Raw genomic sequence first — 15,035 nt, 5'->3', positions numbered from 1 at the left:
TGGATTATTTTAGAATTGACATGAGATTATATAATGATACCATTGCTATTTGTTATCAATTTACGGCTAAACAATCAGTGGCGTATTAGCTGTTATGAAAATATCCAGTCAGCAGTTGTGTGAAACAAAGGAAGGCAAGCAAACTGGCTGACTTACTGATAGACATGTGATTTACAATCTATATTTTTTGCATTCCTTGGATACTCAGCATCTACTAGGAATGGAAGGTAGTTTTCACTATTGTAGTATTAGCATATTACATTAGTGTTTGGAAGGGATAGATTGGATGACAGGATCGTGAACGGAATGGGTGTATATTGTCTATCTAAAACTTCAGCTTCCTTTCATAGTTGAAAGGATCACACATGAGTCATATGTTGACCAATCCACAGGAACTGGAAGTGAATCCAAAAATGAATTTATATGTTCCTTCCTATAAATACCATGTAATTGTGCAGAAAGAAGTTGTTGACTAACTTTTCAGGCATAGGGTTTCTACTTAAGTATGAGGCCAAGTTTATGTTTTCCAAAAAGTATCTGAGATCAATGGCTAATAATTGCAATACTGTATTTGGCAGTATCTCCATGGATTTCTCTGTGTGGACAACTATATGCATGAAAATTTTGTGAGGAACAATTGCCTCTCCCTTCCCACTTTTCTGTTGCCTGCCTTGAAGGGCTGACAACTTGCCTATCCAAATACAGGAGAATGGCAGCAGAATCAAATGATAGTTTCATGCCTTGTAGAGTCACAGATGCTAATGGTACTTGCCTATTGTTATAAACAGCATGGTGGAACAGATAAAGCATAATGTAACTCAGCAAAGTAGTTCTCAAAGAAGGTTGTTGCATTGTTTTGTATTCTTAAAAAAATCCAAAAGTCAACACTGTGCATGACTTCTCTGTGAGTTGTTTATTAGAAAAACAGTTTAATTAGTTTGGTTTTAAAAAGATATGAATTCCTTAAATTAGGAAATTTCACTATTCTGATTTAAAATTGGTGGTTTTGCCAACAGCAAGTGTAATATTTTGTACCTGTTTGTCATAGTGACATTCCACATTACAATTACTTTCCAAATCTGAAAATAAGAGCTCTGATTTAGCAATATTTGAATGTCTTATTTAACTTTGACCAAGTACAATTACAACAAGGAGATTTAGTGTGGCAACTTCATCTTAATAGAGAAGCCTATGCACACATTTGGAGTGAAACCACTATCTATTTTACACAAGTATGTCCCATTGAATTCCATATGGCTTCCTTCCAAATAATTGCATGTAGGGCTGAAGCTTTGCTTCAAGATCTATATGTAAATCATGGGATTATTAGGGTTACAAAAAGAATTATTTCACTGTATTACCATTCAGGTCAAGACATAATCAATAATAACCTAATGAACTTGACCATAGAACGACTGGTGGTAATCATTCCAGATCAGTTTATTGATTAAATTTATATGCCACCGATCTCCCTGATGAGGTGAGAAATATTTAATTTGGATATAATTTTTTCTGTTATGATTTCAAATGATTATTGATGGATTGATAGTAATTGGTCATGCTCTCTGTCCATAATTTCTGTTAACGAAATAACTATTGTGAATGTTGCCTCATGCATAAAGGATCATAATTGATTCCAACTTTGTTTGCACTTTTCTTTAAATCTGTTTGTTCTTATGGAATTAACATTAATTTTTAATGTGATTGAAAAGCAAACAAATGCATTCTCATTCACTGTTTGGATGTGAAATAACCCAAAATATAAATGGAAGTAAAAACAAATTCAAATCCTTTCATTTCTGCTGTTCATTTGTTCGTCAGGCTGGTCTATTGCCCTTCTTCTTATTGATATAGTATTTTTATAAAGAAAAGGAGGAGGCAGCAAAATTTGTGAATGTTATAGCTTTGTTGGTTCTCCCTGCTAGTTTGCAAGAACATGTAGTTGTTAAATTAATATACACAACACATTGCTGATTGAATTGGGCTGTCTTGCCATCCTTGCATTTCCTCCAGTTGACCATGGTCCTCCCTGAGGTTTCCGTCTCCCCCAAAGGCCCCTCTCCTTTGTCTTTATGGTCTTCAAACTTTAATTCAAATTGTTTATAATTTTGATCATCACAGAAAAGCAGGATAGCTTCTAGAAAGCTCTTTGTAGGAGAAATTCAGAAGTGCTGTTATTTGTACCTTAAGACAAAGCTTCATTCTAACGTATATGTCCCTTGGTTTTTCTCCTCAGGATGGGAGAAGCAGCTTTATTGGCCATCAGCTTGGTGGAGTCATGGAACTGCCGAACAGCAAGGACCAAAGGGTCAAATCAGCCAGAGCTGTCCAAATCACTTACTACCTCCAGACTTACCATTCTGCAGCTCAGGACCTCATTGGTGAGAAGTGGGAGAATGAATTCTGCAAACTGATACACAAGCTGCAGCTCCATCACAAGGATCTACAATTGCATTCTCTGGCCTCCTTTAGTTTGTGGAGGGACTTTCACAAGACCAGCTTCCTAGCCAAGGGCAAGATCTTAGTGAGCCTCATGCTTGTTCTGTTGGTGGCCATCCTCTCCAGCTCCATGAAAGATTGCCTTCGCAGCAAGCCATTTCTTGGGCTCTTGGGAGTACTCACAATCTGCATGTCCAGTGTTACTGCCGCAGGGATATTTTTCATTACTGATGGAAAATATAACTCGACTCTGTTGGGAATCCCTTTCTTCGCAATGGGTAATTATTTATCTTTTTAATAATAAGATTAGTGATGCTGAATGACAAAATTGTAAATGGCTCCTATGTTGTATAAGTACAGGTATCTCTCGACTGATTTACCTGCAGCTTTTAAACTGTAAGCAGTTGTTCCATCTCTTTTTTTAAAAAAAAAGTGGGGGGGGAACCTGAGAGGGTAAAATGATTGGAATCAAATCTCAACCAAGAGGCAGAGCTTTTATTGATCTCAGTTATAAAATGAAGAAAAAATGTTTTTTTAAAAATTGGAGCATTGCTGAACTGGTTTTGAAAAAAGTTCAATCAACATCAAGGAAGAGGGCAGGGAGAAGATTAAGACAATTCTAGAAGGTAAAGTGTCCAAAATTGGGACAAAAAGAGTATAATTTGCAAAGGAAGTTAACATTCTGACCACATGCATGTTTAGTGATATAAAGTCTCCTTGTATGAAGTGTGACTTAAGCTTTTGCAATGTGATCATATGTGTGTTTACTCATTAAGTACAGGTAGTCTAACAACAGTTCGTTTAGTGACCATTCAAAGTTACAACAGCACTGAAAGAAGTGATTTATGACCGTTTTTCACACTATTGCAGCATTCCCATAGTCACATGATCAAAATTGAGGCCCTTGGCAATTGACTCATATTTATGACAGTCGCAGTATCCCGGGGTAATGTGATCACCTTTTGCGACCTTCTGACAAGCTAAGTCAATGGGGGACTTAACAACTGTGTTACTAATTTAACAACTGCAGTGATTCCTTTCACAAGAAAGGTCATAAAATGGAGCAAAACTCATTGAAGAACTGTCTCACTTAGCAACAGAAATTTGGGGCTCAATTGTGGTCGTAAGTTGAAGGCTACCTGTACAAAGCACTCCAAATAAATTACATTTAGGACTACTGTACAACTGTGGAACTGTTCTCTCTCTCTCTCCCCCTGTCCTTCCCTCCCCCCCCTCTCTCTCTCTCTCACACACACACACACACACAAGCTGATCCTTTGGCCATAATGAGATTTTGCTTTTATTAAATATTCTCAACATAATTAAACATCAGATATTTCCCAGGATTTTTTTTCAACTGGGACATGATACATTATCCATAATCTCTAGCTTTCTGAACTTGAGGTAATTGCCAGGATGTTTCCAATAAGTTATTATGATGCCATTTATTTCAATTAAATAACAAATATCATGAAACCATCCTTCATTTGAAGCAAATAACATGTGTTTGGGCAAGTTTAAATGAATGGACTGACATGATCAGCAGATCAAAACTGCAGCTATGACCAAAGGATTAGATTTCTGTCAGTCTGCCTTTAGATTGAAATAACTGATCTTATTCTGTAGAGATGAAATGTATTTGGCCTTTAAGTGTTCTATTCTATTTTCGATAGGAATACACTTTCCATTTGATTTTCAGGTCCTTCTCATGTAATTATAAATGGCACCTTTATAGATCACCATGAGCAAAGAAGACTATTTCCCCTTTTTAGAAATGTGTTGGAATCTATTGCCAATGGGGACGAAAATCCGAATACTCTTATTTTAATTTTGAGACAGGTATCTTTCTCTTCAAAATTGTTAACAGAATTTCCATGTAACTAGAGAAAGAAGGAGAGCCAGTTTGGTGAACTGGTGAAGGTGCTGGCTTAGAGACCAGGAGACTATGAGTTCTAATTCTGCCTTAGGCATGAAAGCCAGCTGGGCGACCTCCAGCTTGTCACTTTCTCTTTCCCCGAGGAATTAGGCAAGGGCAAAGACCTCCAAAAATCTTGCTAAGAAAATTGCAGAACTAGTCAATTGCCACAATTCAGCACTAACATAAACACTCACTCACTCACACACAAACAAACAAATGAAATAAAACTACAGGGCAAATATTTCTGAATTATTGTAAGATAAATTTGCACAGCAGTCAAAATTGCTATATTCTTGCTACAGTAGTTAAAAGCTCTTTGCTGTGCATATATAATTTTTTTCATTATTTAGGATATTCAGAGATATGAATACATCCAGCTTTCTATATTTAAGGAACTGTAAGATGGTTTAATTTAAGAAAACCGTCACTCCTTGTATCTGAAATATAGCAATGCATACCACATCAAGCATCAGCTCATTAAGGTTGAAAGGACCATGCTTCATGGCAGAGATAAGCTGGTGTGATCTATATATCATCCTTAATAGGACAGTGCCTAACTGAATTCTGAATACTTTCAAATGCTAGCAATACTAGGTGAATTGTGATCAGTTCTTTCATCATGGAAATAATGGCTCCCATTCCAGAAAAACAAAGTATATTAATTTATTGTTTACTCCTTTTAAACATTTGTTTTTTAAGGCCGTATTTTGTTTGGCAATTTATAAAACAGTGATGCATAATTAAAATAAAAAACCCAAGCATTTAAAACAATCGCTCAAGCTCTCTGTCAAATCTTAATTGCTAATTAGTGTTGTCTTAAACAATAGGTCCATGATGGCGAACCCGTGGCACACGTGCCATCGCCCCAGCCCAGTTCCATTGCGTTTCTCTGTTTCTCACCGTTGTTTGCAGGGGGAAAAAAGGATGTCTTTCTAAAACTGACATTTCATGCCTTGGAATTCAGCCTGTTTCCATATAGAAGTGGCAGCAAAAGTGAAGAATTTTATATTTCTGTTCTGCTGTTAATGAAATTAAAAAATATCCTCCATGAAACATGATGTTAGGTAATATCATTCATAGTGATAATATAATTATCTATAGCATTTTTAAAAATGCTGTCTTTTTTATTTTTATTTTTTCTAGATGAGCCAAAATGTCACTTACCTCGCTTTTAGGTTAGTGCACAAAACAATCAACTTGTGCATGTCTAAACTGAGGTTATGCATGAGCTACAGCAGATCTAGAAAAAGAATGCCCTGAATAATTAAGGCTTATAAAAACCTCTTTCATCTCTTCCTCCTTCTCTCTCTTTTATGCTAGTTCCAAAGGGTTTATGCAATTTAGGAGAGTAGGAGAACATGTAGAAGTGTTTTCAGCTCCTCAGCAGAACATTAATTTCCACTGAGTGTAATAGGATCCTTAGTCCAAACAAGTCTGTCTGACTGAAAAAACAATAGCAATAGCTTCATGCTCCAGAAAAGATGCTGGGATCTGCAGTCTAGTTGATTGCTTCTGGAGAAAAGATGTTCTGTAGGAAAGGCAGGCAAGTGCTTTGAGCCCCTGTATTTTGCATCTATTTCCTTGTATCTCAAAACAATGAACTTGCTGCATATCTTCATATACTAATCTGAGTGCTACATTTCCTCCCATCCTCCCAAGTGCATTCCCAATAACTAATATTATTTAGACTGTATAACAGCACAGAACTCCCAAAAAAAAGTGCTCCCCCCCACAAAAATGCAACTGGACTTTCTTTTTTTCCTTGAAGACGTTTTGCTTCCAAGAAGCTTCTTGGATGAAAAGCAAAACATCTTCAAGCAAAAAGCAATGTCCACTTGCCTTTTGGGGGGAAAAAACCACCACTTTTGGGACAACCATGACCTGGGTGACTGAGAATCTCTATAGGCAACAGCACAGAACAGCATGCAATCTCTCTGCCTAATGAGGGTATAATGGTGGACATGACTTTACTTCAGTTGGCAGGTTAATTTTAAATGCTTATCAAATCAGTAAACAAAATATTTTTATTTTGCTTTTTAAAATGCTATACAACCATTAAAATGCTTTACAAAATTTGTTTAGTGTTACAAGTTCACTGAAAAAAAGTGACTTATTAAAAAAGTGACTGTTTTCACGCTTACGACCATTACAGCATTCCTATGGTCACATGATCAAATTTGAATGCTTGGCAGCTGGTTCATATTTATAATGGTTGCAGTGTCCTGGGGTCATGTGATCACTTTTTGCAAGCGTCTGACAAGCAAAGTCAATGGGAAGCCAGATTCACTTAACAACCGTGTTACTAACTAAACAACTGCAATGATTCACTTAACAACTGTGGCAAGAAAGGTCATAAAATGGGGCAAAATTCACTTAAGAACTGTCTCACTTAGCAACAGAAATTTTGAACTCAATTGTGGTGGTAAGTTGAAGACTACCTGTAGTCCTGTTGTTGCTGCTACCTAGTGTTAGGGGCAGTTCTTCACAGCTAAACTTCTAGATTTCTCTGTGTTGAAGGGTTAGAAGACCACTGTGTTGAAGACCACTGTTTCGTGGTCCTGGATCAAACCTTGGGTTCAAAATGAAACAGGAAGTCTCTTCCGCCAACAAATAACCATCTCCATTGATTCTTTTTATACTACTAAAGGAGAATATTTGTAGCTCAGGGTTGATTTGAGGGGTCCTTGGTGCTCTCTGAGCTTTTTTTTTTTCTTGCAGATGTTTCATTACTCAGACTAGGAAACAAGCAAGCTCAGAGAGCACCAAGGACCCCTCATTTTTTTTATAGGTAGCACAAGTTGTCAGTTATTGCAATGACATTTTGGCTAAACACATTGAAAAATAATAGCAGGCTTCTTTCTCACAAATGACCACGCTTTTTTTTTTTGTTTAGTAGGTTTACACACCACCTTGATGGAAAGGAATCTGGAAAGGTATTAATTAATCATTAAGCACTGAAAATGCATCCATTTTGGGAAGGATGCTTTGGCTTTTAAAAGCAGTGTGGAAGCAGGTCATCCTTGACAAGAAATGCATCAAGGGAATGAAGAGGATATAGTACAGTATACAGTAATTTCATTATGATTTTCAACAAAGGCAACTATTTTTTTTCTTGTAAACTGTTAAAATATGGTCCAGATATCTGTTTAATGGATCAGCAGTTCATCAAGCCTAATTAATAAATAGGTAATAAAATCTTATCACAATTTCCCTGAGCCAGCCCATCCTCCAGCAGCAGAATAAACTGCAAGGGAGCTCAGGGCCCGGGACTTCCGGTTGGTGACTTGCAGCGACAGGGTGTGGAGTGAGTGCTCGTTGCTCCTCTTCACCTCTTTTCATCACGTTTTGGGGACCCCTTGGGGGGCGCAGGACCCGGAGAGCCCTGCGGACAAGAGGGGAAGCCAGGCGAGTGGGAAAGTGGGGCGCAACCACTTCTCGCTGGACCCGGCGGCTCTGTCAATCCAACGTGGTGAGCTGGCCGCTAATGGCCGGCCTGAAGCTGCAATAGCCAGCAAGTGACGGGGAGTTAAGAAGGAGATCGGAGGTGCGGTGTTAGCTCTAAAACCTTATTCCCATACCCTGGAGTGATTTAGCGCCGAAAGAGGAGGTCGGTGCTGTCGGGAGAGGAGCGTTTTGATCCTATGTGAGGCGGCGACGGAGAGGGTAAAGCGGATTGCAACTACAGAGACCCGACAACCCGACGAGCTGACGAGAGTCACAGAGGGAGCAGATTGTCTTTTCAAAGAGCTCCAGATGGTGCGGTGAGAAAGGGAAAGCAAAGGGAAAGTCTATTGGGGCGGTTGGGTTTTGTTTGGCGATCAAAGTGAATAAGAAGAAGGAGAAATTTGCGACCTGCCTTTGAGAGCTCTAGAGAGTGTTGGAGAAACAGGAAGTGCGTCCATCGAAGTGGAAGACTGAAACAGCGGAGGACTGACAAGGAGACGCTCTAGTCGTGAGTGTTTACCACTGAGAAGTGCCGGAACTTAACAGAGCTGAGAGGCGAAGACTTAAAGCTGGGCGATCACCGTTTTACATCATAGATATACTTATTATTTATTTTCCTTCCTGCTCTTTCGAGTATCTGGGACTTTAATACTCAGAACTTTGATTCTTCCCCTGATAAGTACTTTTAAAATTACCAAAAAAAAATTTACACTATACTATCAAGTAGACTATCTATCAAGTAGATTTTCTTAGTGTTAAGAAATATTGAACTCATAAAATTGATTAATTAAGTATTGACCTTATTTAATAGTTATTGGATAAAACTTTATATTAGGATATAGACTTGTATTTATTGAATTGATTTGATATAATATTGATATTTTATATATATTTATCTAGGTATATTTATTTTATCTACTGAATCTATTTAATCTTAAATATTTATTCCTATTGGTAATAGTTATTTCATTGATATTCACTTTTTAGTAATATTGTATTCCATATTAAGGGCTAAACTTAGATATATAAGAATTATTGAGAGAATTGATAAATTTTATTAATTAATTATTAATTAATCTATTAACGTAATTTATTAACTGCTCAACTTATTAACTTATTAATTCATTTATATTAACAAATTATATTAAGACTGTACTTAGCCTTATAAGAACCCTACTTTTATATATTGTGGTTAGCTGTAACGTAGAATTATCGTATCATAGTAATCTTTAAATCAAGTTCTACCTGAAACACATTAAGAGATTAGTGGGAATTAATTAAGGAGGTTGGGACTTAAGATAGTGCCCCGGAGTAAAAGGTGGCAAGCGCCATTGGATGATTATTTGGAGAAAGATAGAAAATATAATTAGAGATCAAAAAGCACTTTTGAAAGAAATGGCAAGCTTGACATCAACAATCGCAAAAACCAATAAAAAAGTGCCATCTATCCCCACATTAGCAATGTCATCTCCAGCCACCCAGAAATTAGTAGAAGGTCTACAGAAAACAGACAAACCCCCAGCAACTCCAACACTGCAGACGGTACAATCGTCTCTGTTAACAATACAAGAAACCATGCTTGCGATGCAAGAAAAACTTTTGAATAGCCATTCTGAATTGAAACTGGATATACATGGACTTGATGCCAAAATGAATGAGATTCAAATCTCGATCGCTAGTAACGAGAACAGAATTCAAAAAGCGGAACAAAGAATAGAAAAAAACGAGAAGAAACTGGACATGGTTGATCAAACCCTGTTGGCGCAGAATAAAGAAACGGAAGATGCCCTAATTCAACTCGAGATGGACAAGGCCTCATTTTACTTGCGATTCCAAAACATAGTGGAAGACAAAGAAGAGGACTTAGGAGATAAGATGGCTGAGTTGATTGCAGTGACTCTCCAACAGGATAAGCAAGAAATAATTCGAGAGATCGACGAAATCTACAGAGTCCAAACAAATTACGTGAGAAGGAATAGGCTCCCTAGAGAAGTCCATGTTCGGTTCGCTAGGAAAAAAGTGAGAGACATTTTGTATAATATTGCCAGGGAGGAAAAAATTATCTTTGGGGGAAAAGAAGTGAACATCTTAAAACAAATTCCAAGGAGAGTGAGGGAGAGGAGGAAAAACTATAGATTTCTGACAAACCAACTAAATAGGAGAAGTATAATATTTAGGTGGCTTTTGCCAGAAGGAATGCTTATATCCTGGCAAGGGAGGAAAATCAAAATCGATTGTGTAAGCGATGCCCAAGACTTCCTAGAGCAATTAAGGGGAGGTGAAGAGGAACAAATTAGTAAGGAGGAAAACGAATTAGTAAATACGGAAGAAGAGACATCTCAAGAACAAATCACAACAGAAGACATAGAAGAGGAGAAGAAAAAGGAAGACACAGAAGAAAGGGGGAAAAAAACTAGACCAGTGAGAGCAGTTACTTTAAAAGGTAAATAAGAACCAGAGATTAGAGAACAGTTACAGGAATGAATGATACTAAGATCTTATCGTTAAATGTGAACGGTTTAAATGATTACAAAAAAAGGAGGATAGTATTGTCGAAATTGGCGAAACAAAACCCCGACATAATTTGTATCCAAGAGGTTCACATAAAAAAAGAAGAAGCCAACTACTTAAATTTTATTAAATTTGGTAAAGTATTCTTTTCATTAGCTGAGAAAAGAAAAAGGGGGGTGGCTATCTATGTTAAGAAAGGAATAGAGGCAGAATGTAAATATAAAGATGAAAAAGGGAGAATACTTATAGTAGAAATAATGAGGGGTAATTCTAAGGTGTTACTGGTTGGGGTTTATGCCCCGAATAAAAAACAAGGGAAATTTTACCGGAAATTACATGAACAGCTGGCAAATTGGGCAAATTACGAAATATGTATGTTAGGGGACTTTAATGGAATAATAGATCCAAAATATGATTACAAATGTGATATAACTAAAAAGAATAAAAGATCTCCCTTACCAAAGTCCTTTTTTGATTTAGTGGACGAGATAAACCTAGTCGATATGTGGCGTATCCTACACCCCCATGACAGACAATTTACCTTCTATTCAATGCCACAAAACTCTTGGTCTAGAATAGATATGGTCTGGGCTACCAGAAAACTGGGCCTAGAAATTAAAAAGGTCAACATGTGCATAAATGCTTGGGCAGACCATAAGTTCCTTGAAATTAGCTGGCACCACGATACAAAGAAAATTCAACAGAGATGGAGCCTAAGGACTAAGCTGCTATATGAAGAAGAGTTTATACTGAAATTGAATGAAGAAGTCAAACGCTTCTTCATAGAAAATGGAAATCGAGAGACAGCCAAAGAAATTGTCTGGGACACTATGAAGGCATATGTGAGAGGGGTGGCCATCTCATATGCCGCCTTCAAAAACAAGGAAAAAAGAAAGATTAGAGAAGAGCTCACTAATAAGTTATCGCAAGCTGAAGATAAACTCCAGCAATGCCCGGGAGATGAGGCGATCAAACAACAGTGGTCGATGACGAGACATAGATTGAATTTATTGGACCAAGAGGAAATGGCGCAAAAAATAAAAAGAACCAAGCATTATTGTTTTGAGAACGCTAACAAATCAGGGAGATGGCTGGCATATAAATTAAAAAAAGAGAAGGAAAAAAATCAAATATTAGTATTAGAAGATTCCCAGGGTAATTTGCTGACGAAGGAAGAAGATAAATTGGAGAGTATAAGAAAGTTTTACGAAGGCTTATATAAAAGTGAAGGAATTGCGTCAAACAAGGTAGAACAGTACTTGTTGGAAGCTAATCTACCGTTAATCCCTGAAGAAGAAAAGGAAAGGTTAAATGAAAAGATTACTATAGAGGAATTAAAAACGGCCCTTTCTAAAATAAAGAAGAATAAAACTCCAGGCCCAGATGGTCTTCCCGGGGAATTATACCAAAAATTTGATGATGCCCTAAAACTAGAGTTACTAGAAATACTGAATGAGGCTCTGGCGGGTATCACAATTCCAGATTCGTGGAGGGAAGCGTATTTGACGCTTATTTTGAAAGAGGGTGCCGACCCGAAACAGATATCCAACTACAGACCTATCTCATTGTTGAACGCAGATTATAAACTGTTCATGAATATAATTGCGGAAAGGTTCAAAAAAATTTTAAATCGGTGGATACACAAGGATCAAAATGGCTTTCTCCCAGGGAGACAGATTAGAGACAATCTGAGAATAGTTTTAAACACCCTTGAATACTACGAACAACATCCTGAAAAACAGCTGGCCTTAATGTTTGTCGATGCCCAAAAGGCATTCGACAACTTGAATTGGACGTTTATGATAAATCAAATTGACTTAATGGGATTCGGTACTAACTTTAGGAAGATGATTGAGAATATCTATAAAAACCAGAGGGCAAATATACTAGTGAATGGAGACAGAACCCAATTGTTCCAGATTCAAAAAGGAGTGAGGCAGGGATGCCCCCTGTCCCCCTTATTATATATTTTGGCGCTAGAGGTGCTACTTAGAAAAATAAGAGCTAACAATGATATCAAAGGATTAAAGATTAGGAACGAAATATTCAAAACCCAAGCTTTTGCTGATGATGTAGCCCTCATAATGGAAGACCCATTAGAATCCGGTGGAAAATTAATGCAGGAAATACAGGAATATGGAGAGGTGGCCGGCCTTAAACTCAATAAGGATAAAACTAAATTATTAGTGAAAAACATGACAGACCTTCAAAAAGAAGAATTGGAAGAATTATTAGGCCTCCAGACAGTTAGGAAAATAAAATACTTGGGAATATGGATCACCGCGAGATTCTCCTCATTAAAAGATGATAACTACATCCCCCTTCTGCAGAAAACACACCAAGATCTTGAAAGATGGAAAAAGCTCAAATTGTCTCTGATTGGCAAAATTGCAGCGATTAAAATGAATATCCTACCAAAAATTTTGTTCCTATTCCAAAACATTCCGTTATCTTTAGATAAAAAATTCTTTTTGGACTTGAACAAACATATCAGGAATTTTCTGTGGGAGGGCAAGAAATCGCGGATTTCTCTTAAGATACTCCAAGGGAAAAGGAATTTGGGAGGTTTTGGGCTCCCTGACTGGGAACTATATCAAAAGGCGGCAAAAATAATCTGGACTAAGGAGTGGATCAAGTTACAAGATAGGAGAACCCTGACCCTGGAAGGACATGACCTTCTAGAAGGATGGCACTCCTACCTTTGGGATATAAAGAATAAGAAAAAATCTTATTTTCATAAACATAAAATTAGGGAGACCCTTATTCATACGTGGGTCGAAATTAGACAGAAGATCTATACGAAAGTACCCAACTGGCTTTCCATCATGGAAGCGTTGGCGGCACCAAACAGGAGAGATGAGTACAAATGGGGTACATACAAGGATATCCTCGATGAAGAAGGGAAACTTAAATCACTGGACCTATTGAGAGATCAGGGCCTAAACTTGGATTGGTGGAACTATTTTCAGATTAACTCAAGATTCCAAAAAGACAGAGACAAATTTGGTATAGCAGCGAAATTTGGGAACTTTGACAAAATTATTTGGGGAACAGATAAGAAAATGTTATCAAAAATCTATAACTTTCTATTAGATGAAGATAGGGCAGAGTCCATAGCAAGAAATCAACTGAACATCTGGGAAAAAAATTTAGGACATAGACTAAATTTCAATGATTGGGAGATAGCTTGGAATAGAAACTACAAAATAACTAAATCGACAACGTTTAGGGAAAATCATTACAAATTGTTACACAGGTGGTATCTAGCCCCAGCGAGGCTAGCCAAGATGTTTCCAAATCTCTCCCCCACATGTTGGAAATGTGGAAAATCTGTCGGTACCTTCTACCACCTATGGTGGACCTGCCCTGAGACTAAAAAGTTCTGGTCCAAAATCCGACATTGGCTCTGTGAAATAACGGCACAGGAGGTAGACTTAGCCCCAGAGCTCTTCCTCCTAGGCATAACCGAAGAAGGCTTCAACAACAATAAAACCCAACTGATAATCCAGATTATAACTGCGGCTAGATTAGCTTTCGCAAAATGCTGGAAAAACAAACTTATGCCCTCAGAAGAAACTCTAATAAATAAGATCCTAGAGTGCGCAGAAATGGCGAAACTGACAAGTGAGTTAAAAAACGAGGACAACTCAAAATATTATGATGTATGGGGTATTTGGTACCACTGGTTGAACAATAAGACGAAAACATGACCTTAGGATTTGACTTGGCACATGTATTATAGTTGTATTGTATAAAACAATGTATAGTTAAGGATGAAGTCTTTTTTTAACTTTTGTTTCACAATATTGTATAAACACTGCACCTCCGAAAGGAGAGATAGATTGTATATTTTCTTTTTTGTTTTGGAAAACTCAATAAAGTATATATATAAAAAAAAAAGAAACAGGAAGTCTCTTCCGCCAACAAATAACCATCTCCATTGATTCTTTTTATACTACTAAAGGAGAATATTTGTAGCTCAGGGTTGATTTGAGGGGTCCTTGGTGCTCTCTGAGCTTTTTTTTTTTCTTGCAGATGTTTCATTACTCAGACTAGGAAACAAGCAAGCTCAGAGAGCACCAAGGACCCCTCATTTTTTTTATAGGTAGCACAAGTTGTCAGTTATTGCAATGACATTTTGGCTAAACACATTGAAAAATAATAGCAGGCTTCTTTCTCACAAATGACCACGCTTTTTTTTTTTTTTTTTTTTGTTTAGTAGGTTTACACACCACCTTGATGGAAAGGAATCTGGAAAGGTATTAATTAATCATTAAGCACTGAAAATGCATCCATTTTGGGAAGGATGCTTTGGCTTTTAAAAGCAGTGTGGAAGCAGGTCATCCTTGACAAGAAATGCATCAAGGGAATGAAGAGGATATAGTACAGTATACAGTAATTTCATTATGATTTTCAACAAAGGCAACTATTTTTTTTCTTGTAAACTGTTAAAATATGGTCCAGATATCTGTTTAATGGATCAGCAGTTCATCAAGCCTAATTAATAAATAGGTAATAAAATCTTATCACAATTTCCCTGAGCCAGCCCATCCTCCAGCAGCAGAATAAACTGCAAGGGAGCTCAGGGCCCAGTCATAAGAAATCCCTTGCACCTGGAAAGACGGGGAAGAAGCAGCAATCCCACCTTGGCCCACACCAGCTCTGTTGTAGCACGGGAATAACGAGAGGCACAAGCAAGCTAGTGACAACAGCTCTTTAATTC

The 15,035-nt window shown here is 37.4% G+C and overlaps 1 protein-coding gene across 2 annotated transcripts in view; it reads left to right on the top strand.

The window, feature by feature from the left end:
- Nucleotides 1–15,035, top strand: part of PTCHD4 (patched domain containing 4) — a 76,552-nt gene that overhangs the window by 25,976 nt on the left and 35,541 nt on the right. For both annotated transcript variants that reach the window (XM_070956727.1, XM_070956726.1), the window contains exon 2: nt 2,237–2,717. In XM_070956727.1, the coding sequence (XP_070812828.1) occupies nt 2,237–2,717 (481 nt within the window). The remainder of the gene's footprint in view (nt 1–2,236; nt 2,718–15,035) is intronic.

This window comes from Pituophis catenifer, unplaced genomic scaffold (genome assembly GCF_029215685.1).
Source record: "Pituophis catenifer annectens isolate HBS135680 unplaced genomic scaffold, rPitCat1.0.hap2 SCAF_1, whole genome shotgun sequence".
Classification (NCBI taxonomy): domain Eukaryota; kingdom Metazoa; phylum Chordata; class Lepidosauria; order Squamata; family Colubridae; genus Pituophis; species Pituophis catenifer.
The sequence above is the reverse complement of the archived record's forward strand: the minus strand, read 5'-3'. Positions and strand labels throughout refer to the sequence as shown.